General features: G+C 49.7%; 2 protein-coding genes across 3 annotated transcripts in view; one reads left to right on the top strand and one right to left on the bottom strand.

Annotated features, from left to right (window-relative positions):
* GDF1 (growth differentiation factor 1) lies at positions 1-7,970 on the top strand. Its single transcript, XM_072977946.2, has 2 exons — positions 1-2,949; positions 5,157-7,970. The coding sequence occupies exons 1-2, from the start codon at positions 2,682-2,684 to the stop codon at positions 5,957-5,959; spliced, it is 1,071 nt and encodes a 356-aa protein (XP_072834047.2). The 5' UTR covers positions 1-2,681; the 3' UTR covers positions 5,960-7,970.
* The window catches only part of UPF1 (UPF1 RNA helicase and ATPase), a 24,284-nt gene continuing 7,919 nt past the window's right edge, over positions 7,800-24,164 (bottom strand). The window contains exons 2-24 of one of the 2 annotated variants that reach the window (XM_020780959.3): positions 23,212-23,354; positions 22,561-22,650; positions 21,283-21,450; positions 20,957-21,137; positions 19,350-19,511; positions 18,367-18,451; positions 18,139-18,237; positions 17,600-17,708; positions 17,316-17,475; positions 17,090-17,208; positions 16,222-16,386; positions 15,794-15,908; positions 15,394-15,537; positions 15,080-15,293; positions 14,744-14,861; positions 14,234-14,390; positions 13,619-13,761; positions 12,505-12,679; positions 12,231-12,312; positions 11,735-11,896; positions 11,338-11,555; positions 10,944-11,063; positions 7,800-10,582 (exon numbers count right to left, since the gene is read on the bottom strand). In XM_020780959.3, coding sequence (XP_020636618.3) covers positions 10,947-11,063; positions 11,338-11,555; positions 11,735-11,896; positions 12,231-12,312; positions 12,505-12,679; positions 13,619-13,761; positions 14,234-14,390; positions 14,744-14,861; positions 15,080-15,293; positions 15,394-15,537; positions 15,794-15,908; positions 16,222-16,386; positions 17,090-17,208; positions 17,316-17,475; positions 17,600-17,708; positions 18,139-18,237; positions 18,367-18,451; positions 19,350-19,511; positions 20,957-21,137; positions 21,283-21,450; positions 22,561-22,650; positions 23,212-23,354 — 3,126 coding nt within the window. In that variant the 3' untranslated portion in view covers positions 7,800-10,582; positions 10,944-10,946. Of the gene's footprint in view, positions 10,583-10,943; positions 11,064-11,337; positions 11,556-11,734; positions 11,897-12,230; positions 12,313-12,504; positions 12,680-13,618; positions 13,762-14,233; positions 14,391-14,743; positions 14,862-15,079; positions 15,294-15,393; positions 15,538-15,793; positions 15,909-16,221; positions 16,387-17,089; positions 17,209-17,315; positions 17,476-17,599; positions 17,718-18,138; positions 18,238-18,366; positions 18,452-19,349; positions 19,512-20,956; positions 21,138-21,282; positions 21,451-22,560; positions 22,651-23,211; positions 23,355-24,164 lie in introns of both variants that reach the window. The other variant, XM_020780958.3, reaches the window with a different exon arrangement.

Below are 24,164 nucleotides of genomic sequence, written 5' to 3' on the forward strand. Positions count from 1 at the left end.
AGTAAGTTGTCCCATCTCAGTAAGATCCCTTCACAACCCTTGGGTTGCCCCGCACCGACCTTCTGGAGGGGGTGTCTTGCCATCAAGAACACACATAAGGAACAGGGGTGATAAAGGTTCAAATCCACATGGGTCTCCCCCGATCCCTGCCCCTCTTTGTTGGCTCTTGTAAGGTCTTCGAAAGTTCTCCCTGGTTCCTCGGATCCCCTAATCTATGGGATCGGTATCCACTGGTTCACTTTATCCACGGTGTGAAACTTATCTCTGGCCTGTGATGGCTGTGCCAGATGGGATTCAGACTCTTAGCAATAGGAAGGGCGGGCAGGGATTTCCCTACACTTATTAGAGGGGAAGTGGGATATAAAATATAATTCCTAACAGCTAATTGTGACACAGAGTGGGGTGTGGGTGTGCAATAAAAGCCAAACACTCAGATTTCAGACAAGCATTCCCGAAGATAATGAAAAATGAACAAACTACAGAAGTAATTAGATTTGTATGTAATCCCAAAAAAGGTTACCGTTCCAAGCCCTGCATCTGCGGTTGATGTGACCTGAACTCGGATTTTCACAGCTCCTGCTGGAGCGTCAAATTCCTACCGTTTGCTGCTACTTTTCACTGGAAATCCTACGTGGGGGGGGGGGGGGGGAAGCCAGCTGCTCCTTTTAACTATTCTGCTGATTTGCAGCAGGCGGTCCCTTTTGAATCGAACCACCTTCCCAAATGAAAAAATTGATTTTAGAGAGAAAAGCATTCTTTTGCTGTTAATTTATGCTCTCATTTTATTTGAGAGACAAACACATGGTTTTATTTCTATTTTATCATGTTATTTTAGAGACAAAAGTATTTTATTCTTTTACTTGCCCCTGCTATTTTAAAGACAAAAGTATCATTTTATTCTTTTAGAGACACAAGTATCATTTTATTTTGTCCTTTTAGAGACAAAAGTATCATTTTATTTTGTCCTTTTAGAGACAAAAGTATCATTTTATGATTATTTTAGGGGGAAAGTATTATTTTATTTTATTTCATTTTAGAGAGAAAAAGTATTTTATTCTTATTTTAATTAGAGATCAATTTGTTGTTTTATCCTTTTTATTTTAGAGACAAGTATTTTATTCTTATATTTTAGTTCTTTATTTTATTTTAGAGATCAATTATTTAACTTTATTTTAGGAATGGAGAAGGCTTTGAAACCTCCCCTTTCAGTTTCTTTCAAATTTGACCCAAATGGCTGTATTTATCTTTTTTTTTTTTTAAGGACTCTGCACATCAAAGGGAACAAGATCAGAGGGTTTTGGTTATCTCTTCGGCTGGATGAAGCCTCCTCCTGATTAAAATAATGCTGATTAAATTATAGTCATACCCTTTTAATTGGAGGTCTTTTGCAGCTTTTTAAAAAGGCAGAAAGCATTTTTTGCACATAAAGAAATTTGATAAAAGTGTTAAGTAGCTGTCTTGAGTCCCCTTTTTGAGAGAAAGGCCAGCTTATTTTTTAAGTATATAAGGGAATCGCATAAATGTAAAAATAGAAATAAGTTGTGTACAACATGACTTGTAAACCAGATGCCATATTTTACACCACAACCTAATGGTTTGTTTAGATCAGGATAATTAATTATATATATGATGGAAATGTTTTTCCCCCTATGTGCTATCAAGTCCCTCCCGACTCCTCGCAACCCCATGAATTAAGGACTGCCAAAAGTTCCCATCCTTAATAGCCCTGTTGAACAAATGCCAACTCAAAAGTTGTGGTTTCCTTTATGGAGTCTCTCTCTCTCTCTCTCTCTCTCTCTCTCTCTCTCTCTCTCTCTCTCTCTCTCTCTCTCTCTCTCTCACACACACACACACACACACACACACACACACACACACACACACACCCCTCTCTCTGTCTTTCTCTTTTGAGACATTTTTTAAAAATCTGTACAATGTCCTGCATACCAGCTCCCTAAGTTTTGACTCAGAGGAGAACGGTGAGTTGTAACAATAAGCAGGCTTTCCTCCCCTCCCCCAAAATCTCATTTTTAAAAATGTAGAAATTAGATTCTAAAGTGCCCCCACGTTTCTGTCTCTCTTTTTAAACTTTTATTTCATTTTAATTTGTTTATTTTGTTGCTTCTCCCTATCAGTTCCAAGCATCCCCACCCCACCCCCCGGGGAAGGTGCAAAGCATTTCCCATGAGCACCTCTGATTGCCATTCATTCCTCTGGTGGTGGGGGTGTCATGCGTCTGTAGTCTGCGTCTAATCCACATTCATCATCCTCTCCCACGTCCTCACGGGGTGGGGTGGGTGAGGTTTCAGGAAAATGCCCTCCCCTTTTCTTAAAAGTCTTCTGAAAGTCTGCTAGCGGTCCCTTGGACTCCCAGGCCTCTGGGCCCCGAAGGGTTGGGGGGTGGGTCAGTCCTTACCCATCATCCTCCTGGCAGGACCCCTCCCCAAGATCAAAGGGGGTCTTTCCCCTAAATAAAGCCTCCCCCTCCCGCGTCTTCTTCCCGGGGGCCGGTGGAGCATCCTTCCGCCCGCCAGCTGTTCCAGCTGTTTCTGCCTGCGGGAATCTCCATAGATTTTTTTGCGCTCCTTCCCTTGGCAAAACCAGGGTCTAGCCGGGACCTTTTGACCCTTTCCCCCCAAAAGAGGGTCTCATTTTCTGCGACCCCACCCAAAAAAAGCCCCATGGCCCTGTTGAGTCTCCTGGTGGCCCTCCAGCTGGCTTGTGGGGCTTCCCTGGCGGGAGCGCCGGACCACCAGCCCGGCCCGGAGACGCGGCTCCTGCAAGCGATGGGGCTCAGCCCTAGACCCAGCCCCAAATCGGCCTCCCCCGCCCCGGTGCCTCCGCTGCTCTGGAGGCTCTTCCGCCGGGGGAGCGCCCCGGGTCCGGAGCCCTGCTGGGTGGAGGAGTTCCAGGTGCCCGGGAACATCATCCGCGTCTTCCGAGATCAAGGTAAAGCGACCAGCCCCGGGGTCGATCCGGCGTCGCCCCGGGACTCGGCTGGTAACCGCGGGAAAAAGGGGGGAAATTGGTTCTCAGCCTCCTCCCGCGGATGCCGAACAACGCGGAAACAGCGAGCGCTGTACACTTCTGTTGACTCCGAGGCCACTTCTGGTAGACGCAACCTGGGAATATATATAATTATACGTTTCTGGGTTCTTGTTAATTTTCAGACGGGATAAGTGAATCAGTGGATACTGATTCCGCAGATAACGGGCTTCTACTGGGTTTTATTTTGCTTAGGAAATGCCACTAAACTAAAGTAATACTGTTTTCCCTGGGCTCTCTGACCTTCCAAGATCTTTACTTTTCAAGCTGTGCTTCGTCCCTCCATTAACCTCGTCCTGCACTTAATTAGTAAATGAATTTATTCATGACGGCCGGGTGACCAGCTCATAAGACGTATTTATGGCTAAAATATACAAAATGCAGTTTAAAATCATGCAACCAATTCATAAAACATATTATGTGGCTAAAATATACAAAATGCAGTTTGAAATGTACAGTCAGTTCATAAAACGTATTATGTGGTTAAAATATACAGAATGTAATTTAAAAAGTGTACTTAATGAGTGGGTTTGTTTTAAAAGTAAACACCCGGCTTTCTTTTCTTTAAAAGGAAAGAAAGTTCAACTTATTGTATGAAAATACATGTTAAGAAACAGATAAAGCCAAGATTTATAATTTTTAAAATTATAATTCGGTGTCTATTTTTTTAAAAAATAATGCAATAATTTATATTTTTAGTGTTGTTTGTTTTAATATTGTAGGCCACCCTGAGGAAAAATCAAAGAGTATAAATATCTGAAATCAATCGACCAATATTATAATTTTATATCACGTGTCAAGATTTCTCATTTGCCTCTAATCTTCTAAACCATCTCAGTTCCTCTTGAGACAAAAGGTGGGGTAAAAGTATTTAAATAAGCAAATAATAACTTTAATTGATTGCTTGGATTATTAACATTTATAGATAGAAGCAAAATAACCATTAAACATGCCTTTAAGATAAACATTTGTATTTTTAATGTGAGCTTGCATGGAAGGGAGTAAAATCCCACTGCATTTAAAGACATTTACTTCCAGGAAGGCTGCAGATGGAATTACCAGTAATATTAATATAAATATGGATGCTAGTCTTATTATTTATTAAAGTACAGTATTTTATTTCATTTTATTTAAATGCTACCTTTCTCCCCATAAAGGTACTCGAGGCCACTCTCTATAACAAAAGGAATAGAATTAAAAACACAGTAAGCTTAAAGATGAAAAAGCAATTAATCTACATGCTAATTAAAATGCAATTAGTTTTAGCTTATACTGTAGAAGAGCAGGAATCAGTTTTAAGGATGATCCCAGTGCTTCGGGAAGAGTCATGAGATAACTGAGATCTGAAGTTATGCTGATGCTCATTTATTTATTTAAAACATTTCTTGCCCTTAAAAAGGATCCTGAGTCAGCTTAACCCGCTAAAAGACAATATTTAACAGCTAAAAACAGCACATATACGAAGATTTTTAAAAGGATGAAAGGTGTATTATATATTTTAAGTGGCTGATAAAAATAAACATGGAAACACACATTTGAAAACAACACAGCACAGCAACCAGTTTTTTGTGGGGGTTGTTGTTTTGAAACGATCCTCTGAATTTTGAAATAAAAGCTGCCTGCAACTGAGGCTTGCAAGCAAGAGGGACAACAAAACCCAGGTGGCACCCCAAACTCAGGCAAAGGCCAACCTATTGTAGCATATGCCAGGGAAATAACAACAACAACAACAACAACAACAACAACAACAACAACAACAACAACAACAACAACAACAACAACAACAATAATAATAATAATAATAATAATAATAATAATAATAATAATAATAATAATAATAATAATAATAATAATAATAATAATAATAATAATAATAATAATAATAAAAACCCAGGTGAAGGTGCCCTGGGAGGCTTTGGGGTGGAAAGCTGGACTTTGGATAAGCTGATGGCTTGCAGAATGTCTTGAACCCGGAGCCATTCTGGAAGGCCCAGGGGGTTGGATCGGAGGAACTTGAAGCTGATCGGCCTTTTCAAGGTGGATAAGGGTGGTGGTAGTTTGTGAAAGGTTCAGGGTTCCCCTCTCATCGGCTCCTTCTGATTCCCTTCCAGGCGGCTGGATCCCGATCTCGGAGCCCCAGGGTTGCTTATGCCTCCAGAAGCGGCTGTATTTCAACGTCTCTGCCCTGGACGCGGCCGAGCGGCTGACCCTGGCCCAGCTGGAGATTAAATTCGGCCTCAACGCCTATGGGACCTCCCCGCCGGCCGGCCCCTTTGAGCTGAGCCTCTACCGGGCGTCCCGCCTGGCCCTGAGGGGCATGGCCGCCCACGCCTACGGCCGCCAGCTAGTGGCCGCCCGGTCCTTCATCCACTTGCACCAGGCCTTGACCTTCGACCTGACCGGGGTGGCCGAGGAGTGGCGTGCCTCGGCCGGGAACCTGGGCCTGATCCTCGAAATCGGAGCCCCAGCCGGGCCCCTCTGCACTGGCCTCGACGCTGCCTTTGAGGCCTCCCTCCTGGTGGTCTCACTGGCCCCTGCGCCGTGCCGAGGCGGGAGGCCCCGGCGCGGAGCCCCGCGCGGGCCGGCCCCGGCCGGCAGCCACGTCTGCAAGCCGCGGCGCCTCTACCTCAGCTTCGCCGACGTTGGCTGGGAGAACTGGATCATTGCCCCCCAGGGCTACCTGGCCAACTATTGCCTGGGCGAGTGCCCCTTCCCCCTGACGGAGGAGCTCAACAGCACCAACCACGCCATCCTGCAAACCATCGTCCACTCGCTGGACCCCGAGGGGACCCCGCAGCCCTGCTGTGTTCCTGTCCGCCTCTCGCCCATCTCCATCCTCTACTACGACAACGACGACAATGTGGTGCTCAGGCATTACGAGGACATGGTGGTGGATGAGTGTGGGTGTAGGTAAAACGGAGGGGGAGTCCCCTCCGTCCTCGGCTGGCCGGGGCACCATGGCTGGGCAGCACCTTTCAATCGGACGTTGCCGGCGCTCGGGTGGAAATGCACAAAGTCTGGAGCCCCCACAGTTGAGCTTTTCTTGACACAACCTCCTTGATATTCCCCGGGGTGGGGTGGGGGAGCTTGCCGGCAAGAAACTCAGCCATAGATAGGGCTGGAATAAAGAGCCGTTGGGTTCCAGATTGGGAATTCCACGAGGGTCAAACCCTGGAATCACCCATTGCTTCAGGCAAATTAAACTTGATTTCTTTTTAAATGAGGTGGTTTCAGTATTTAGAGCCGGGGAGCAAAATGCCTGCATGTGTTTGGTTTTACCAGATTAAACCTGTACGCTTTTAAATACAGCTGGACCCCCATATCTGCAGGGGATTGGTTTCAATCTCTCCATGGATGCCAAATCCCCCAGATAATAGAAAACACTATATATAAACCATGTATAAATAGTAAACTATATATAATTTGCTATTACCTGTGGTGTGTGTGTGTGGTGTGTACACACACACACACACACACACACAGGTAATAGCAAACTGTGTGTGTGTGTGTGTAGTTTGCCATTTATACATAGTTTGTGTATACACACATACACAGTTTGCTATTACCTGTGGTAAGGTAAAGGTTCCCCTTGACAATTTTTGTCCAGTTGTGTTCGACTCTAGGGGGCGGTGCTCATCCCCGTTTCCAAGCCATAGAGCCAGCGTTTGTCCGAAGACAATCTTACGTGGTCACATGGCCACTGCGACTTAGACACGGAGCGCTGTTACCTTCCCACCGAGGTGGTCCCTATTTATCTACTCGCATTTTGCGTGCTTTCGAACCGCTAGGTTGGCGGGAGCTGGGACAAGCGACGGGCGCTCACTCCGTCGCGTGGACTCAATCTTATGACTGCTTGATCTTCTGACCCTGCAGCACAGGCTTCTGCGGTTTAGCCCACAGCGCCACCACGTCCCCCTACCTGTGGTAGCAGACTATATAGTGAACTCTGTGAGGAAAGAAAATGGTGGATACTGATCCCGTGGATACAGGGGTCCTGACTTAACCTACTTTCATTTCCTGGCTAGAAGTTCAGCATCAAGGAGCCTTCCGTTAACAGCCAACAGAATGGGTACTGTTTTTGCAATGTTTTGTGTAAGTTTGGTCCTTTGAGGGAGGCTTGGAAAATTCTCTTCCTTTTAGTTATTAAAACAGAAAAAAGAAAAACCAGTCAACTTCTCCCCCCCACCCACCCACCCTGGAGTTTCTGGTGCTAGGTTCCACTCTTCCTGCTTTTGAAACGACTGTATAGATAACCGGATTGTTTTTAATACAAGCGCTGAGCCAGTCTGGATGTCGGAAAGGTCTTTTCTGGAACAATCCACGCCAGGCTCAGGTAACAACACCCAGTAGGTTGATGGGGAATCCAGGTATGAAACCTCACTCCTCCCAAACCTTTTGGCTTTTCAATCTGGATGGCTTGATTTTCTCTAAGCTAGCTCTGGGAAGACAGGACACACCACCCCATATCCACGGACATCGGTTTCCGCTGAAAAACGCAGAAATAGGGAACGCTATCCCTTGCATGGTCTCTGGCTCTCTGGACCCCCTTATCCACAGAGGATTAGTTCAAAAACCCCTACAGATGCTGAAACATGCAGAGCATAGAAAACACTTTGTGCAGATGAGCGAGATACAGTAAAAACATCTTCCCGTGTTATATTCTAACCACTACTAAGAGCATTTGCAGATTAACGCAGCCCAACGTACAGGCAACTGTGCGAATTTCAGTTACATAAACACAAACGCCCAGAAAGTGAATGCAAGAGGATCTTTATTCATTTGTTGACAGATTTTTTAAAAAACAAACCAAGACTCAGAAGGGGGGAAAATTCAAAAAAAGAGGGTTTTCTTTCTTTTTTCTTCAACACAGTGCTAGCACTGACGCTTTTCGGTGGGTTTCATAGAGGGGAAAAAAACAAAACAAAGCTCAAGAATCGGATCACGGCTACACAGGCAGGGAAAGCAAGCCAGCACGAAGCAGAGGCGAGCGGTCCTATAACTAGTGAAGTAATGGGGGTGCGGGATGGGGTGGGAGGTATTTGTTGAAGGCGCTACGTTACTCGGAGGAGCGCCGCATCACACCAAAAAGGTTTAAGCACTGAAAAATCAAGCGCAAAAATCTACAGAGCCACGCAGCCTTACCCGAGGTGGTGGTGGGTGGGGGATCTGGGGTGAGTAGGGGGGCGCGCGGGAGTTGAGGAGCAGCAGCCTTGCGCAAACAATGATGGGTCAGTCTGTCAGGCAGGGAAGGCGGCCTGCGTTCCCCATTGCCCCCTAAACGCACGCGGCCGAGGTCGAAACGCGGGAGGATCTCGTTGTCAAACAAGAACCGCTCTGGAGGGGCTTCGCCCATCCCGAATCAGCAGCCCAAAGCCAGGGGTGTATGGGAAGAGAAGCAATCCAGATGGAAGACCCCTGTGCATTAGGATATGGGCTTTTTTTTCTTTTAAAAGGGGGAACAGGTCTTTTTTAAAAAAGGAAAAATTAAGCATGGGTCTTCTTAAGTACATTCAATGTAGTTATCTTGAGTTCCTCAACAGGCACACACAGGCGGGCATGCACATGGAGTGGAATACTCCAAGCCCTTTGATGGGGAGGGGGAACCCCACTTAAATTCGTACACCCTTAAATACCCACCACGAGGCGTCAGGTTAAAACTTCTCAGGGCGTCAGAACACCTACGTTGTGTTTTTTTTTTCCCCTGGGAGGTGGGGTGGGGGGGGAAACAGTGGGTTTTTTCCCTCTTTTTTTGCTCCCAGTTTTTTGATGCAGATTTTCACAAAATACATTTTGCATTGGAAGGGACCAGAGGTTTTCTGTTCTGTGCACAACCGAGGCACGTTCCCCCCCCCCCCCGCAAGGCGCTGGTTCCCAGGCAGAACCAAAATGGCAGGCAAAAGAGCGGTCTCACAGGACGGCTGCCCAGCTTGGTCTCCAGCAGCATTTCAGCTTCTTGTGACTTTGCTTGTTCCGAGTTCTTGGCGGTACAGAGTGGCCCCCCTTCTCGGCATGACCCCCCCCCACATGCTCCAGGCTTAAAACCCATCGTCTCTCCCCGAGGCCACCTTCCAGCAGGCGCCTGCAGTCCTGGCCCCAGGCACCCCGACCCCACCAACCTCCCTGCGATCTTCTACAGAGTCTTTAGTCCAGAACCCAACCCAACCCCCCCATAATCCGCTATTGCGGTCCCCAGTGTTGGCAGGACCTAAGGGACCACGCAGCCTGTCTCCAGGGGCGCCGAGGTCATGGGGCACAGATTGTCTGAACCCCCCCTTTTTTGAAGCAGATGGCATGTCTTAGGAAGAGGGGGGAAAAAAAAAAAGAAAAACTGGCCACGCAGAGCAGAGCAAGACAACAAACTTTTCCAACCCTCTTCCTCACCACCGTTGTTAAATTCTTGTTAAATTCTAGCCTTCCTCGGGAGAAGAGGCTGACACAAATGCCTTCAGGCCAAAAAAAGATCTTTAAAAGGATCGGTGTGCTAATTTAAGTGGTAGACTTTTATATAGATATATATGTGTATATAGACTTTTTTTCTTTACTTTAAGCTTCTCGGAACAAGGAATTCCTTCCCCCCACCCGCCCCTGCCAGTCCACTACTAAGGTTTCAGAGACAAAACTTCTAAAAAAATATCCAGTTCTTCCATGAAAGACTCTTCTTTTTTTGAAAAAAAAAAAAGGGGGGGGGAGAAGGAACCACTCCGTCTTGTCGCCTGAAAGCCCCTTCGGGACGTGGCCAATACCGTGCGCGCAAGGTTTCAAAGCTGGGTTGTTATCTTTCCGCCCCCCAGACAGCAAAAACGTGCATCTCAGAGTTGGGCACCAGGCGGCCAGTCCCTCCCGGGAGCTCAGAGGATGTGCTTCGGGGATGATGGGCTTTGCCCCTAAAACCTGCCAACAGCTGCTTTTTCCTTAAAAAAAGAAAAAGGAAAAGGAAAAGAAAAAAAGAGGAAAAGAAAAGCGAAACAAAAAACCCACAAAGATAGATCCAGGAACAACTCTGAGATGGGTTTTTTTTCCTCCTTCCTCTCCCTGCGCTGCTCGCAACAAGAAGAACAGAATGAAGTGAAGCTTTGCTTCGAAGGCCCTTCCTGTTCGTTCGTTCTTTCGCTCTCTTCTTTTGGTGTGTTCGTTGACGGCGGGAGGGGGGGACGGGGAACGCCGCTGACCGCTCCGTTCTTCCAGGCGAGATGGGCTCCCCCCTCAGCGAGGCGCCAGTCGGTCCTTTAGGGCTCTCTTCCCATCTCCGCCACCATCTCCTCGTCTCAGGGAGCTAGCAGTGGGCTCTCTCTCTCTTCCTTTCGCTCTCACGGTCGGTCTCTCTCTCACAATCTCTTCCTTTCGCTTCTCACGGTCTCTCCTCTTCCTCCTCTCCGTTGGTGTCTCTCGCTTCCTCTACCTTTCTCTCCTGTTGCTCTCACAGAGTTGCTTCAGTTTTAGCAGTGGAAAACAGGTATCCATTTTATTTTATTTTTATTACCCAGAATAAAATGCGGTTGAACTAAGCGCCACGCAAGCTTAGCTCTTCTCCTTCAACCTGCGGGAAACAGAGGAAGAGGAGGTTGTTAGAACCGGCCAGAGGCAGGAGCAACCCGATTTTTCTTCTAATATTTTTAGTATTTCGATTGCGGATAAGTGACTCAGCAGATACTGGTCCTGTGGATAACAAGGTCGTAAAATAGAGCCTCTGAAATGACGGACCAGTGTCCAGGCCAAGGCACCTGCATCTCTCCGAAAGAATTCCAACCCAATGCTGGATTCCTCGGCATCAGCTGGGTCCAGCAGAGAGTGAAAAGGAGACCATCAGGCGGACACGAGAGCTGGCCAACGCAGCCCAAAGAAAAGGCTGCTTGTGGGATCCCCGCCCCTGCTGTCTCCCTGCCCCCCGACCACCTTACGCTCTAATACTGTGACAGCCCGGTCACTCCGTGTTGATAGGCGCGCTCCCCCTGGTACGTCGAATCCTGCGACAGGGCCACATCGATCTGAGATTTAAACTCATCGCCAAGGTAACTGTCCTATGCGGAGGAAGGAGAAACAGAGGGGTGGGACTAGCTTCTCCTAGAGTTGCTAAAGGCAGGGCACTCTTTTCATCTAAGAGAGCCCGGCAGACCTCGGGAGGTGGTGATGAGCACTCCCCAAGCATTTTCACAGCTGGGATGGCCCTCGGTGGGTCCCCAGGGTGGGAAATTGGGTCCTTGGTCTCTCTGGCGTCAGCTGCCTGTCGTCCAGAACACCTTGCCCCCACTCCCGCCCCAAACCCTTTGGGAGGTGGCGGCCCTCGTTCGTTACCTGGGACAGTTCTGGCTGAGAGAGGCCCGGCTGGCTCATCTGAGAGGGCTGGCTCATGGAGATGTAGCCCTGGGTCAAGGGTCCCTGAGAGAAAGGCTGCGAGACCACGTCTTGACTGGCTTGGCTGTTGGGCAGGTTGGACTGGCTGGCCCCCGGCAGGCCAAAGCGGTTCTTCTGGCGTCCCCCGCGGCCGGCCTTGCCTTTCAGGTTGCCGCGTCCTGCAATGAACAACCGGGTTTCTGGGAAACTTGGGAAGGGCACGCCAAGAGCCCACGCTGGAGGCTGCCAGGCAGAAGCACAGCGCTCCCTCTGAGGGAGCAAGCTCCGAAAGAAAAGGCCCGAGCCTTAAAACTGCCCCCCAAAGGGTTCCCGGAGCAGACTTCGCAGGCATCCCTACCGGCAGCGGGTCCGTTGGCCTGCCCAAAATATCCCGGGGGCGGCATGGGTGGCATCACCAGGTTGAACGGGATGGGAATGTTCATGGCGGCGACGTGGCTGGGCCCGGCGCTGATCATCCCGATCTGATCGTGCGTTTGGAAATACATGTTGGAAGGCCGGCCTGAGAAAGAGTGGGACACTCAGAGGGGTTTGTGGCGTCGAGACAAGAGGAGCCAGAGAGAGGATGATTTCAGCTAGCCTTTCAGCCTCTCCCACCCTGTGTTCAACCTCAGGATCTGTGCAAAGCCACTTTTCCCACCCTAAAGCAAGCCAGAGGGATGAAAGCAGCAAAATTTCCTTCCAGGCCCACCCGAAGGAGACAGGGGCTTTTTCTCTGTCACAATGTACTTCGTTTTCAGTGTCTCAGGGCAGTGAGAGCGCCGCCCGATTGCTGACTTGCAACATGCAGAGAAACACCACCTACAAAGGGCTAATGACTTATGACTCTCTCTTACCTTGGCTGCTGCGGTCATACACGGATCCAGGGATGATGGCTTCGCGAGCATCGTACATGGCAGTTGTCATGAACCGGGCTCCCTAAGACAGCGGAGACGGTGGATCGAAAACAGAGAGGATGTTACGGCCACTTAGGATGATCACATGCTGCATCTGGCTCTTGCTCCCGTCAGAAAACACCCGCAGAGAAGGCGTCCCATATCCACAGGGATGGTTTCCAAGCCTCTCCCCCCCTACACCCCCAGAAGGCTGAAAAACGTCCGAAGTCCTTACGGGATTGATGGTATTGACCAGCTTGCGGGGTTTGCTGAACTGCATGAGGCTCTCCCGGAGGTTGTTCAGCGGCCCTTCCACCAACACCTTCTGCTCCTTGTAGTAGTTCAGCAGGTGGTTCCAGAGGGGCTGCTTGGAGAGGGCCTTTGGGTTTCCGACGATAATGACCCCATACCTGAAGAGGTGGAGGAGAAACGTGACAAGCGGGACCGCACTGGGGGCCGGATGGCCCCAGCTCCCTCCCTGCTGCCGGCGCTATTCGACGGACCTACGGCTCTCAACCTGACCAAGCTTCTGGTTTTGTGTTCCTCATTTAACGCTATAATGGACATGATCGCCCACCATCCCTCATTTAGACGTTTAGCGGGCGATGCCTGGAGAAAAGGGGCCTTTCCACACCGACGGCCCCAAACACGTAAAACCATCGAAGCCAAGAGAATGGCACTTTTCTCTGTGGGAACACCAGCCCTGAGCAAGGTCATTAGGGAAGGCCTCCCTGAAAAGCAGGGCCTGAGGCTGCCTTCTGAACCTTAGCGAGGAGGGGGAGCAGGGAGAGGAAGCTGCACTGGCCACTGGTTCCACACACTCGGTGCCAGCGTGAAGATGGGCGGGCGCCTCGTAGAGGACTTCTGGGCCTCCCTCGGAGCAGCCAGCCAGAGGGGCCTAGCCTGGGAGGATCTGGTGGGTCAGGCAGAGGACACTGGGGAGACACGCTCCGACAAGAGAGCACGGTCCCAAACTGTGAAGGGCTCTGTATGGGAGAATCAAAACCTTGAACCTGATCCGGGAGGCAACGGATCAGCCCGCCTGCGAATACAAACCGAATGTCTCAGGTGCTGCAGAAAACAGTAAACGCCTTAATTTAATGCACCACTTGCAGACAGAGACACAAAAGCATCCTATCAAAAAGGGAACGGTTCAGCAATTGGTAGCTTAAATTAAAGCTGGGAGCCACTGAGGGACCCTGTGCTTTAATTTCCTCTACCTAAATACAAAAATCAGAAGTGGGGGGTTGTGACCTCTCCCCCCATGCCCGCCCACTACAGCCCTCCTCCCAGGAATCCAGACCCAAAGAGTCTGTGGGGCCCACAGGCAGCCGGGACCTGGCCTGTACCTGGCTCTGGTGAGAGCAACGTTCAGCCGCCGGGGATCGTTCAGAAAGCCAATCCCTTGGTGTTCGTTGGCCCTGACGCACGACAGGATAATAAAGTCCTTCTCTCGTCCCTGGAAAGCATCAACGCTGGCAATTTCCACTTCCTGAAAGGATTGGGGGCGGGAGGGAAAAGAGAACAGAGTCCTCCCAATTTAAGTCCTGGTTTGCTTACCTCCAGGTTTATTTATTGGCTTATCATTCGTTTGTTCTATTTATAGGCTGCCTTTCTCCCGATAAGGGGACCCAAGGTGGCTCATAATGTTAAAAAGAGTAGAACTAAAAGCTTAAGTTAAGCATTAAGAAAAGAATTAAAACTATGCACAAATTAAAATACAATGGAACAATTGAAAGCAAGGAAATGTTAAAACTACCTTAATGTTACAAACATTTGTTTTTCTAAAAGGGGTCTATTTTCACCACCGGCTTTAGAAGTGAAGGTTCAAGAGAGACCCTGTTAATTTATTTGTTTAGGATCACATTCTACCCCACAGTTTGTAACACATCAACTGCCAAGGCTGGTACATTTCCTGTAGGAAAGCTGCAGGGTACCCAGAAAGCAGGCAGGTGGATGCTGACCTGATACAGCTTGGTATGCAGAGAGCCACTGAACTGCATGTACTGCACCAGATAGGAGCGCTGGCCCTCATAGGGGGTGATGATCCCAATCTGATCTGGTTTCGCTCCAGCCTTCAGCAGCTTGGTGGTAATCTTCTCCACGTTGGCTGCTTCTGTTCTGTAGGGCAAAAGAGAGGGCAAGGGCGGGGGCAGAGAGTAATCAGCCTCCCGCTTTGCCAAGGCACACACCAATGGAACCAGGCATGACACGCCCTCGATATTTACTGGCAATGGTGCGGCTAAAAAATATTGTAAATAAATAAATATTGTAAATAAAAAACCCCAAATTTGCTCACACAGGGACCGCTAAGTGGCTGCCAGACCCGAGACCCAGCGACACTGTTCTGGAGAAACTGACTGCATCCAACACTTATTTATCTACTTTGAAGCCAGCCCATGATGGAGACTCCTCAGTTGCCTGTTACGTACTTCCTCGGAGGGAGGTGTCACCCTTCCCAGGCAGCCATTTACCTGTTCAGGTAAGAGGTGCCTGAGCTTGCAATCTCTTCTTGGCCTTGGGTCACGTAGAAAAACATGGGCTTATCCGGCTGGGGCCATTGGAAGTCAAAGCCTTTCTTCACACGGTCCGCTGCAGAGGAAAACACATGGCCAGCTGGGTCACCGCCAGGATCCTTGGCCTCTACGGGCCAACCCCACCTTATGAGGACAGGGGCTTCACATCTGGAGGAGCCACCGTGGCAGGACGGGAGGCAAGCCAGCCCCGTATCTCCCCGGGGAGATATGCCCGCCTCCCGTGAGGAGGCAGTCAGCCCCTCCCCTCCCTCCGGCCCCTCTTTCTCTCTTTACCTGCAGTGACGCCGTTCTGGAGAGACCCTTCGTAGAAGATGTTGGAGGGGAAAGCGCTCAGGGCGGGATGCATGCGGTACTGCACTTGCAGGCGGATGGGACGGATGCCCAGCACCACCAGCCGCTCAAAGAGAGACTGCGAGAGGCCCGCTTTGGCCGCCTTCTTGCACATCACGACGGGCCCCAGCTGGCAGTGGTCCCCCACCAGGATCAGCTGGGAAGGCAGAGAGCGTGCCCGTCAACAGGAGGCCCTGTGAGGCCCGTGTGCCACCTCCATGACCTTTCACAGCTCCCCGTTCAAAATGCTGCCTTACCTGCTTGGCTCCAAGGACGACCGGGACCATGCACTCCGGCTCAGTGGCCTGGGTGCTCTCGTCGATCAAGATGGAGCGGAACTGCATCTTGGCCAGCCTCGGATCCCCGGCCCCCACGCAGGTGCAGCAGATGACATCCGCATTCTGAGCGAGAGAAAGCGGCCGCGTTGAAGGCGCACGGCTCAGCAGCACAGGATCTCTGACCCTTCCCATCCCTCCCCACAAGACAGACCCACCCACAGCCAACTGTGGTAGTGCGTGCATACAGCTGTCTTTTCCTGGCCTTATTTAGGACTGAAGCGTCTTTGTGGCTGATTTAACCCCGGGGTCTCTACCTGCTGAGATCAGCCTTATCCAAGGTAAGAACAAAGTCAGAGTAAAAGAAGCATTTTTTTTTTACCATCAGCAGTTCCCGCTCAGCTGTCCGTTTCAGAGCCCGGTAGCGCTTTTCGTCTGCTGATGACAGTTCCCCGGTCTCATCTTTCAGTTGCTGCAGCTTCTGCAGCTCAGGCATGCTATGAACCCAAAGGCATACCCCATGACAGAAAATTCTGATTACCCAAGGCACAAGAAAAATTCTCCTTTCAGTTAGTTACAGAACAGGACCCCCTTATCCGTGGGAATCAGTTCCAGCTCCCACCCCCAAATTCCAAAAACCGTGGGTTATAGCGAATGGTATACACAGCGTGACCTCTGGCTCTCCCTAGTAACCAATTCTGGCAACTTCATTGCTAGAAGTCTATTTTCTAGGATTTTCCTTTTAATATTTTCAGGCGGTGGACTTCAAAAGCAGACTAGTTTCCAGGACCACCTGAGGCGGCTCCTTACCTGTCCATGTTCCTGATCTGGTTGTGGAGCGCCAGAAAGGAGACGGGAGAGTCGATGGCCTCGCGGCTCTTCGCACACAGCCGCACCACCTTCAGGCCCGTCTGGTGAATCTTCTCGGTCAGCTGGTCGACCGCGATGTTACTCGGGGCACAAACGAGGACCGGCCTTGAAAAGGGAGAGTTATTTTTTTTAAAAAAGAGGTAGAACCAAATCCCAGTACGCGTGGTAAATTAAAAGCAAACCAGGCATGCTGCACCACAGCTTCCCCCTTCCCTCCTTCTGGACTGGGCTCGGAGGTTATAACAATAATAATTTTAGAACTACAGAGCAAGTCCAGCTCTTGAGGCGCAAGCAGGAATTGAGCTCCGAACCTCTGGCTCCGCAGCCAGAGACCTAAAGCCCTGAGCTATCCAGCAGCAGCCGAAGCAACGGCCGAGAGGGGCTCCGAACCCTGGGTAAGGACACCATAGGCAGCAGCACCCAAGCACATGGTTAATGGTATCGTGAGGAATGTTGTTGTTATTATTATTATTATTATTATTATTATTATTATTATTATTATTATTATTATTATTATTATTATTATTATTATTATTATTATTATTATTATTATTATTATTATTATTTATTTATTTATTTATTTATTTATTTATTTATTTATTTATTTAATTTATATCCCGCCTATCTAGTCGTGGTGGACTACTCTAGGCGGCCAAGAAGAAATGGAAAGCCTGCTCCATCATCAGAACTCAATTACAGGCTTTGGATGCGCTTTCTAGAAAAACTGGCCTCCGAGGAATCTCACAGCCCATGAAACACGGCACCTTTCCCACCCAGAAGGCTCAGCACTCCCGTCGGTAGCTCTTACCCGTTCCCTTGTCTCGCCAGGTGGTACACAATGGTAGCCGAGGTCACTGTCTTGCCAGTCCCGGGCGGCCCCTGGATGAGGCTCAAAGGGCGCTGCAGGACGGTCTTCACGGCGTACACCTGAGAAGGGGGAGGAGGGTGTGACTCCAACCCTGGCGGGCGGGCAGGTGCCCCAACGGAGCCCTAAAGCTCTCGCCGTTTCCAACTCTGGGACAAGGCCACGTTACCTGAGAATGGTTGAGGTCGGGAAGCCCTTGGGCCGTGAAGCGCTTGGGCAGCTGACATTTGATGATCACATCCTCCACCTCGTGACCCAGAAGCTTGTGGTAGATGTAGCCAGAGACAGAGGTTTCATCCACCGCAAATGTTTTCAGGGCGCTCTGCATTCTGGGGGCGGAAAAACAAGGGCGTGGGTAGGCCGTGGTGTTTGGTCCTTTCGCCCTGCCCAGAATGTTTTTGCTGCGTATTCCTCAAAGTTACAGCTGCCTTCCCGGATCGAGGCTTCACCCACCTGTCGAAAGAAGTCGACTTCCAGACAAAGTCCACTTGGAAGTTGTGGGTGACCTCCACGGGGGCCCCGACGCTGCTCCTCAACTCGATGGCAATTTCATCGCCGTAATCTTCACAGTCTCATTAAGTGGGAATTTCCATGAACACTTGCAATGGTTCTTTTAAAAGAGGCCCCCTCTCTCTACACACATACACCCCAGTGATACCTTTTCCAGAAAAGCTGATATCACTGTTTCTACAGCTGAAACTACAACAGCCCATGCAGGGAGATAGAAAGCAGCCAGGGGGTTAAAAGGAAGCTGCACTGATCTCCTTGGAGGAAGAAAGATAGCGCGCAAGACACCTGCACACCCCTGTTTTTTGCATTCAGGGGAGGGGGGCAGGGAGCATGGAATCGATCCCCTGCGGATACGGGGGTGGGGGGGGGTCATACTGTACCTGAAGTTGACCTTACAAGGATTCTGCCAGGGACTAAACCCACCCTGTAAAGGAGTCTTCAAGGCAAGTTTTGCTGACCCTCTGATGCCCTCAAAAGGATACTATCAGGAACTTTAATGACGTGGCCGATTCCTTTCCACAGAGGGGCCAAATCCCCCTTGTACCTGAGACAGATCTCATCTCCCTGCATCAGACGCATATCTGTGGAGACACCAAGACACTTTTCAGTGACTCTGAAGCCGAAACGGGGGTCCGTCCTGTGTTAAACCGCAATAATACACTGAACGCCCACCAAGCAGTTCAAAGAGAGGCAACTATTCCGGTTCTCACCTGAATCGGTCTTGGGCAGCGTAAAGTAGGCAATCCGCTTCTTGTTCAGGCCAAGGTCCCATCTCACAGTGATGTTGTCTTGGGTCTAGGCGTGAGGACAGAGAGTCTCACTTTAGAGGTGGGCAGGGTGCAAGCGGCTGCTCAGAAGAGCTGGCTCACGGCCGGGCCCCTCAGAAGCAGCCTTGTGAAGGCAGCAGCTTGCAGAAATTCCAGAAGAAGGGACGACCGATGGCTTGGCTAACAAGAGAGGGCTGGCCTGTTTAGGGGGCAGCAAAAGGCCTCCTTCCCCTAGCGAAGAGCTGAGAATCTCTCCTAAGGCAACCCTTCCCCTACTCCTCTGCCACAGAAGACCAGAGACTCTGAACTGGTTGCTTGTGGGGGGCCTTTATGATCCAACGGAGGGTCCTAGAGCTGCACCTTCCCCCATCTATATGGGACTCTTTTCTCTCTCCACCTCCCTCCCCTAAATAACTTGACCGCAACAGTTCCAGGTAACACTGCCATGGCCTCAGAAGCCCCTTGGTTAAGACACCGAAGGAAGAGTCCATACCAGCCTGCAGGGCCCGTACGCTCAGTTACAACCTAGGCCAACCGTTTTCCAAACCTGAGTCATTGGCGGTGGCGGAGATATTAGAAATGTGTTTGAACCCTTTCCCCAAGGCTGCCATTGTCTTGGAGAAATAAGTCAGACAAGCCATTAAAATAAAACCAAGTGAACAAATCAAGCAAAAATGGGAGGAATCCGGAACAGGCAAACAGGCCGAAGGATATGGACTCAAGGAAGGACGAAACGGTCAGTTTCCGACCATCTTCCATGGTGGAAGAAACACATCCGGGGCCCACAGCACACTCTAGCCAAAGCCAGGATTCAACGCGTCTTAGCTCCTGATCCCCTAGGCCAGGAGGGCCCCCAAATGGCACAGGCCATCTCCAAACACGTTGCCAAAGAAGGCGCTCATCACCTGGGAGAGGTTACACCTCACCTGAGACTCCTTCAGTTTCTTGTCGTAGTCGGCCTCCAGCTTCACCAAAGGCCCGAAGATATTCTGGTACTGATAAGCATCTTCGTATCTCAGCAGGACGTGCTGCGGCTCCTCGTCGACGCCGGGCTTCTCCAAGTCCTCTAGGGTGGCCGATGGATTCTCCTACAAGTAACAAAAGGGGGGAAGACAGAGAGCTCTGGACGGGTGTACAAACCGTCCCCATCATTTGGTTTCCCTTCCCTTGCGGGAGACAACAGACCCCCCCCTCCGGACTTGAGTGATCACAGAGAGGTGAAATCAGGCAGGCTCTAAATTTCAATTCTCACGTTGTCTTTGCAAAGCCGCCCCCAGGTGGCAGGGTACTGTATTTTTCGCTCTATAAGATGCACTTGCCCCCCCCAAAAGTGGGGGGGGGGAATCTGTGTGTCTTATGGAGCAAAGCTGGCGATTTTGCCCCCACTGGCCCCGTGGGGGTGGGGGGGAGCCTCCCAAGGGTCCGTCTGCCTTCCAGGACCTTTGGGAGGCTCCCCCTACCCCCCATGGGGTGAGCGGGGGCGAAATCGCCAGCTTCCAGGAACCTTTTGAGGCTTGGGAAGTTTCAGAAGAGTCCCTGAAGGTGGCGATTTCGCTCCCTCTGGCCCCGCGGGGGGGGGGGGGCAGGGTCAGCATCCAAAGGGTCCTGGAACACACCCTAGGACCCTTTGGAGTCTCACCCAGCCCCCCTGGGTGTGTTCCATAAGACGGACCTCTCCAAAAGGCTCACCAAATTTTTAGAAGAAAACAGGAAAAAAATAATCTGGGAATTTCGGCCTGCTGGGCCAGCGGGGGTGAGGGTGGGGGAAGCCTCCAAAGGGGAGGCACTCTCAGACCCTCTGGAGGCTTCCCTCACCCCCACTGGCCCAGCATGCCGAAATTCCCAATTATTTTTTTTCCAGTTTTCTTCTAAAAATTTGGTGAGCCTTATGGAGAGATGCGTGTTATGGAGCGAAAAATATGGTAGTTTAGAGAACGTCTCTCATCCAAGGATGGGGACCCCACCCCCGCTGTGGGGATTCAAATCCCAGTGTCCCGGATCCAAGTGCATGGCACTGCCTCTCACTGTATGGAAGTCTATTTCGGGAACTGGGATTCTTGGGAGCACAAAACTAGGGCCCAGTACCACACACGGATGCAGTTCTGCACTTATATCCCTCTACAAAAGTATCTAAGTTGTGATCTTCAACAATGGCCTCTCTCTCTCTCTCTCTCTCTCTCTCTCTCTCTGCCCCACACACAGGTGGGAGAAGGCCACAAGAGAGGGAGGATCCACACAGTGGCACCTCCCTGCTATCAACCGGGGGGGGGGGGGGGGGGAGAAAAAAACTTTTTATGAAGAAGGGATTCTGCACTAAGAGGCTGCTGAAGAAGGGGTTTTGATCAAATTCCTTTTCATGTTTTAATTAAAGAATTCTATCTTCAAGACTGTGTTTTGGGTCGCCTTGGGTCACACCCTGCAAGAAAGGTGCGATCGAAAACCAATTAACAAGGAAGGGAACTCTGTTCCTCCTTCTTCTGGAAGCCTTTGGTGCCTCCTTCGCCAGCTGTGGCTCTCAACGTTCTCCACCTACCTTCCAGAGTTCTTCCAGCTTGTTAATCTGCTGAGCCGTGATCTGCCGGGCTCTCAGCTGCTCCTGCTCGGAGGGGATCTTGACCAGCCAGGAAAGGAAGCAGCGGTCCTGGATTAAAGGCTGCCACTGGGAGCTGTCCCAGTTGATGTCTTTCAGACTGCTCTGGCTGGCACATGGCTGCCTGCACAGCCAAGATATGGGAGGAGAATCACATTAGACAAGAAAAGGCAAGGGGAGGCTTTAAAAAAAAGAAAACTGAAAGCGAGGATTTGCGGCTCAGGAGGAGCGGCCTGCCTGGTCCCTTTCAAACAAGGAGATTCTCTCACCTGCACAGCAAGACCACCACAGAGTCAGCCTTGGCTGGGATGAAGCCCAACAGGAACACATTTCGGCAACCACAGTTGTAACACTCCAGGACGGTCTCGCCAAGAGGGCCGTCCTTATGAAGAGTCACTTCCTTGCACTTGGCTCTCACGAGATGGTTCACAATGTGGCTAGAATAAAAGAACCACTGTGGTAAAGCGGTGGGGCCTAGTTTCCTTTGAAGCCCGAAAGCCAAAGGGAACCATCATGATTTTTTAAACGCAGCCTATGTGTCTTGTATTACGTATGCGTTTACTACATTTATAGCCTACCTTGACTCCAGGGAGTCAAGAAGGCCTACTTGGCCCCCCTTGTCCACGTTTATTCTAACAACGTCTAAAGTTGGAAGGCACAGATTCAAATGTGCAGCCATGTCAGCTAGATAGTTGGTATAATATTGGGGTCATTCCGCTTCCATGAGCACCCAGAGGTCATTTTTCACACCAACTTCAAAGTGCTGAGCTCAACCTGTCAGGAGGACCTAAAAGGTTTCAGGCCAGCTTACCACTCAAGTCTCAAGGTGTCTCTTTGTAGCTTTTGGCTGTGCTATTATTGCCTCACGCCCCCACAGAGGCAGATAAACGGACTGATGGGCAAAAGGAGGTGGCCTTGTTTGCTATGGCCCCCACACTGTACAGAGCTAGTCAGGTGGAGATCCTAGTGACCTCCACACCAGAAGGCTTTAAAAACAGACATGAAGATGGAAGTGCCATTTTCCACTATTGTTTATTTATTTTACTTCTGCTGATACACTGTCTCTCACATTGTGTATTTTGCCTGCCGTTGTTTACAATGAGGCTGTACATTTGGAGAAGGAAGCAGCCTTATGAGAACTAGGCCCAGTCGGTGGTTTATAAGCAACTTCATTCCTTCCTTGTGGTTCAACTGTAACTGATGAAAGAATGCTTAACAAAGAATCAGGGCAGCTTTGATTTAAATCACAATTTAAATTTTAAAAGTCAGGGGTTTTTTTTGACAATTTTTAAAAAAACATTTCTTAATTTAAATAGGATTTTTAAAAAACACTGATTTTTATCCAGCCTGGGGAAAAATGAATCTATACAGGCATATAAGAGAGGCTCACCATGGAGATCAGTGTGTCCTCCAGATGTTCTGGACCACAACTCCAGAATTCTCCAGCCAGAAGATGTGCGCTGAGGAATTCTGAAGGTCATAGTTCCAGGCATTTGGCGGATACCCGCTTGGGAAAGACAGCGGAGGCTACAGCTGCTGCTTCCTACCTGCCGGATGTATTTCCACGCCCGTTACAGAACCACTTCTTGCTGGTGTTACAGTAGACCACACAGGCCGGGTCATGGATGCCGCAATAGCTAAGGAGAAAACCAAAAAGAACAACATCATACACTGGTTACGTGGCAAGAACACAGCAAGCAAGAATTTGTTCCTCTGGCCTTCTCTGGCAAAAAGCAAACTGACACAGAACTCTGGGGCGCCTTTGTGCATGGAGTTTCTCTGCACTGCTGGGTGTCGCCAGGAGGAAAAGCCCCAGCTCTGCCGTGCGCCGCTACCACAAAAGCTGCAGCTCAAGCCCTGTCTTTGCACCTCAAGATAAATACTGCAGAGCCAAGGGATGTTCAAGGAATCAGCACGACTGGGCGGAAGACAGCCTGCCCAGTTGTGCAGGCTGCGGACAACTAGGAGGGAAAGCCAGGTGGGGACGATGGGTTATAATGCAAAAAAAAAAAAAAAAAAAAAAAAAAAATCTGGGAGGCAACAGGTTGCAAAATGCTAGTGCTAGACATGGGCAACAGACGCCAGCGGAAAAAAAGACATGTGAGATGAAGATGTGGCCCTGCGGTCAGTGGCAGCCGCTCTGCTGTGGACGGGAGCCTGTGTCCAGCTCTCGCCGTGACAGACTCCTTACGCCTTACCTGCAGGCATGTACAGGAAGGTCCTTGGTGTAGTAAGTGTCTTCCTCGTCTTCCTCGAAATTGAGCTCTGCAAGAAGCTGGCTGGTCTTCGGCACGCCATCATCCACGGCCCCATTCTGAAGGATGCCATCTGGCCCATTCACCTGGAGTCCAACAAGACTTTCAGTGACACCTTCCAGATTCCCACGAGGGAGACAGTTTCAACGCAGAGCGCACCGGGCCAACTCCTCCACTCCATCTGGCTGATAACAGCCACAGAAACCACCAGGATGGAAAGACGGAAGGAGCAGAAACGTTGTCAGGCAGGTGTTGTCCTCCTGGTGCTCCTGCTGCTGTGCCAGCCCTATCTTTCTTAATGTAGATCAAAAACAGTAACCTTACACAATAGGACCCCTTTATCTGTGGGACTGGTATCCGCTAGTTCGCTTATCCACAGTCTGAAAATCTCAAAAAGGAAAACCTAGAAATATATATGTCTAAAGATGACGTTACCACAGAGACCCTGCTATGTACAGCATTTGCTATTAAAATAGCATTCATTATTATCCTCATTTTCCAGCATCCTGGGGGGGGGGAGAGCTTGGAACCTATCCCCCATGGATACAGGGTCCTACGGTATGTTATTCACATACAATTTTATGAGATTGGTCACCTGGGGACAATGCTAAAGTATCACATGCAAGGAGTTATTTACAAGCAAATACAGAGCGCCTTTGATTCATAACTCCAATGACTGATGCATGACTTCATAAGTACACTTCCATCCCAACTTCTAAGCAGCAGCAAGTACCCACTGCAATAAAGGCTTATTTCCCTTCATGAGCCATTCTGCAGTGGGTTGTCATTTTCTGCCTCCCACCAGTCAACACAGGCTTTCCTCCTTCATTTAGAATTATTTATGGACCCTCGTTGTAAAGCCCTGTCAAGACAGCATTCGATACACACGCATGACA

Source organism: Pogona vitticeps, chromosome 7, assembly GCF_051106095.1.
Source record: "Pogona vitticeps strain Pit_001003342236 chromosome 7, PviZW2.1, whole genome shotgun sequence".
In the NCBI taxonomy this organism is placed as follows: domain Eukaryota; kingdom Metazoa; phylum Chordata; class Lepidosauria; order Squamata; family Agamidae; genus Pogona; species Pogona vitticeps.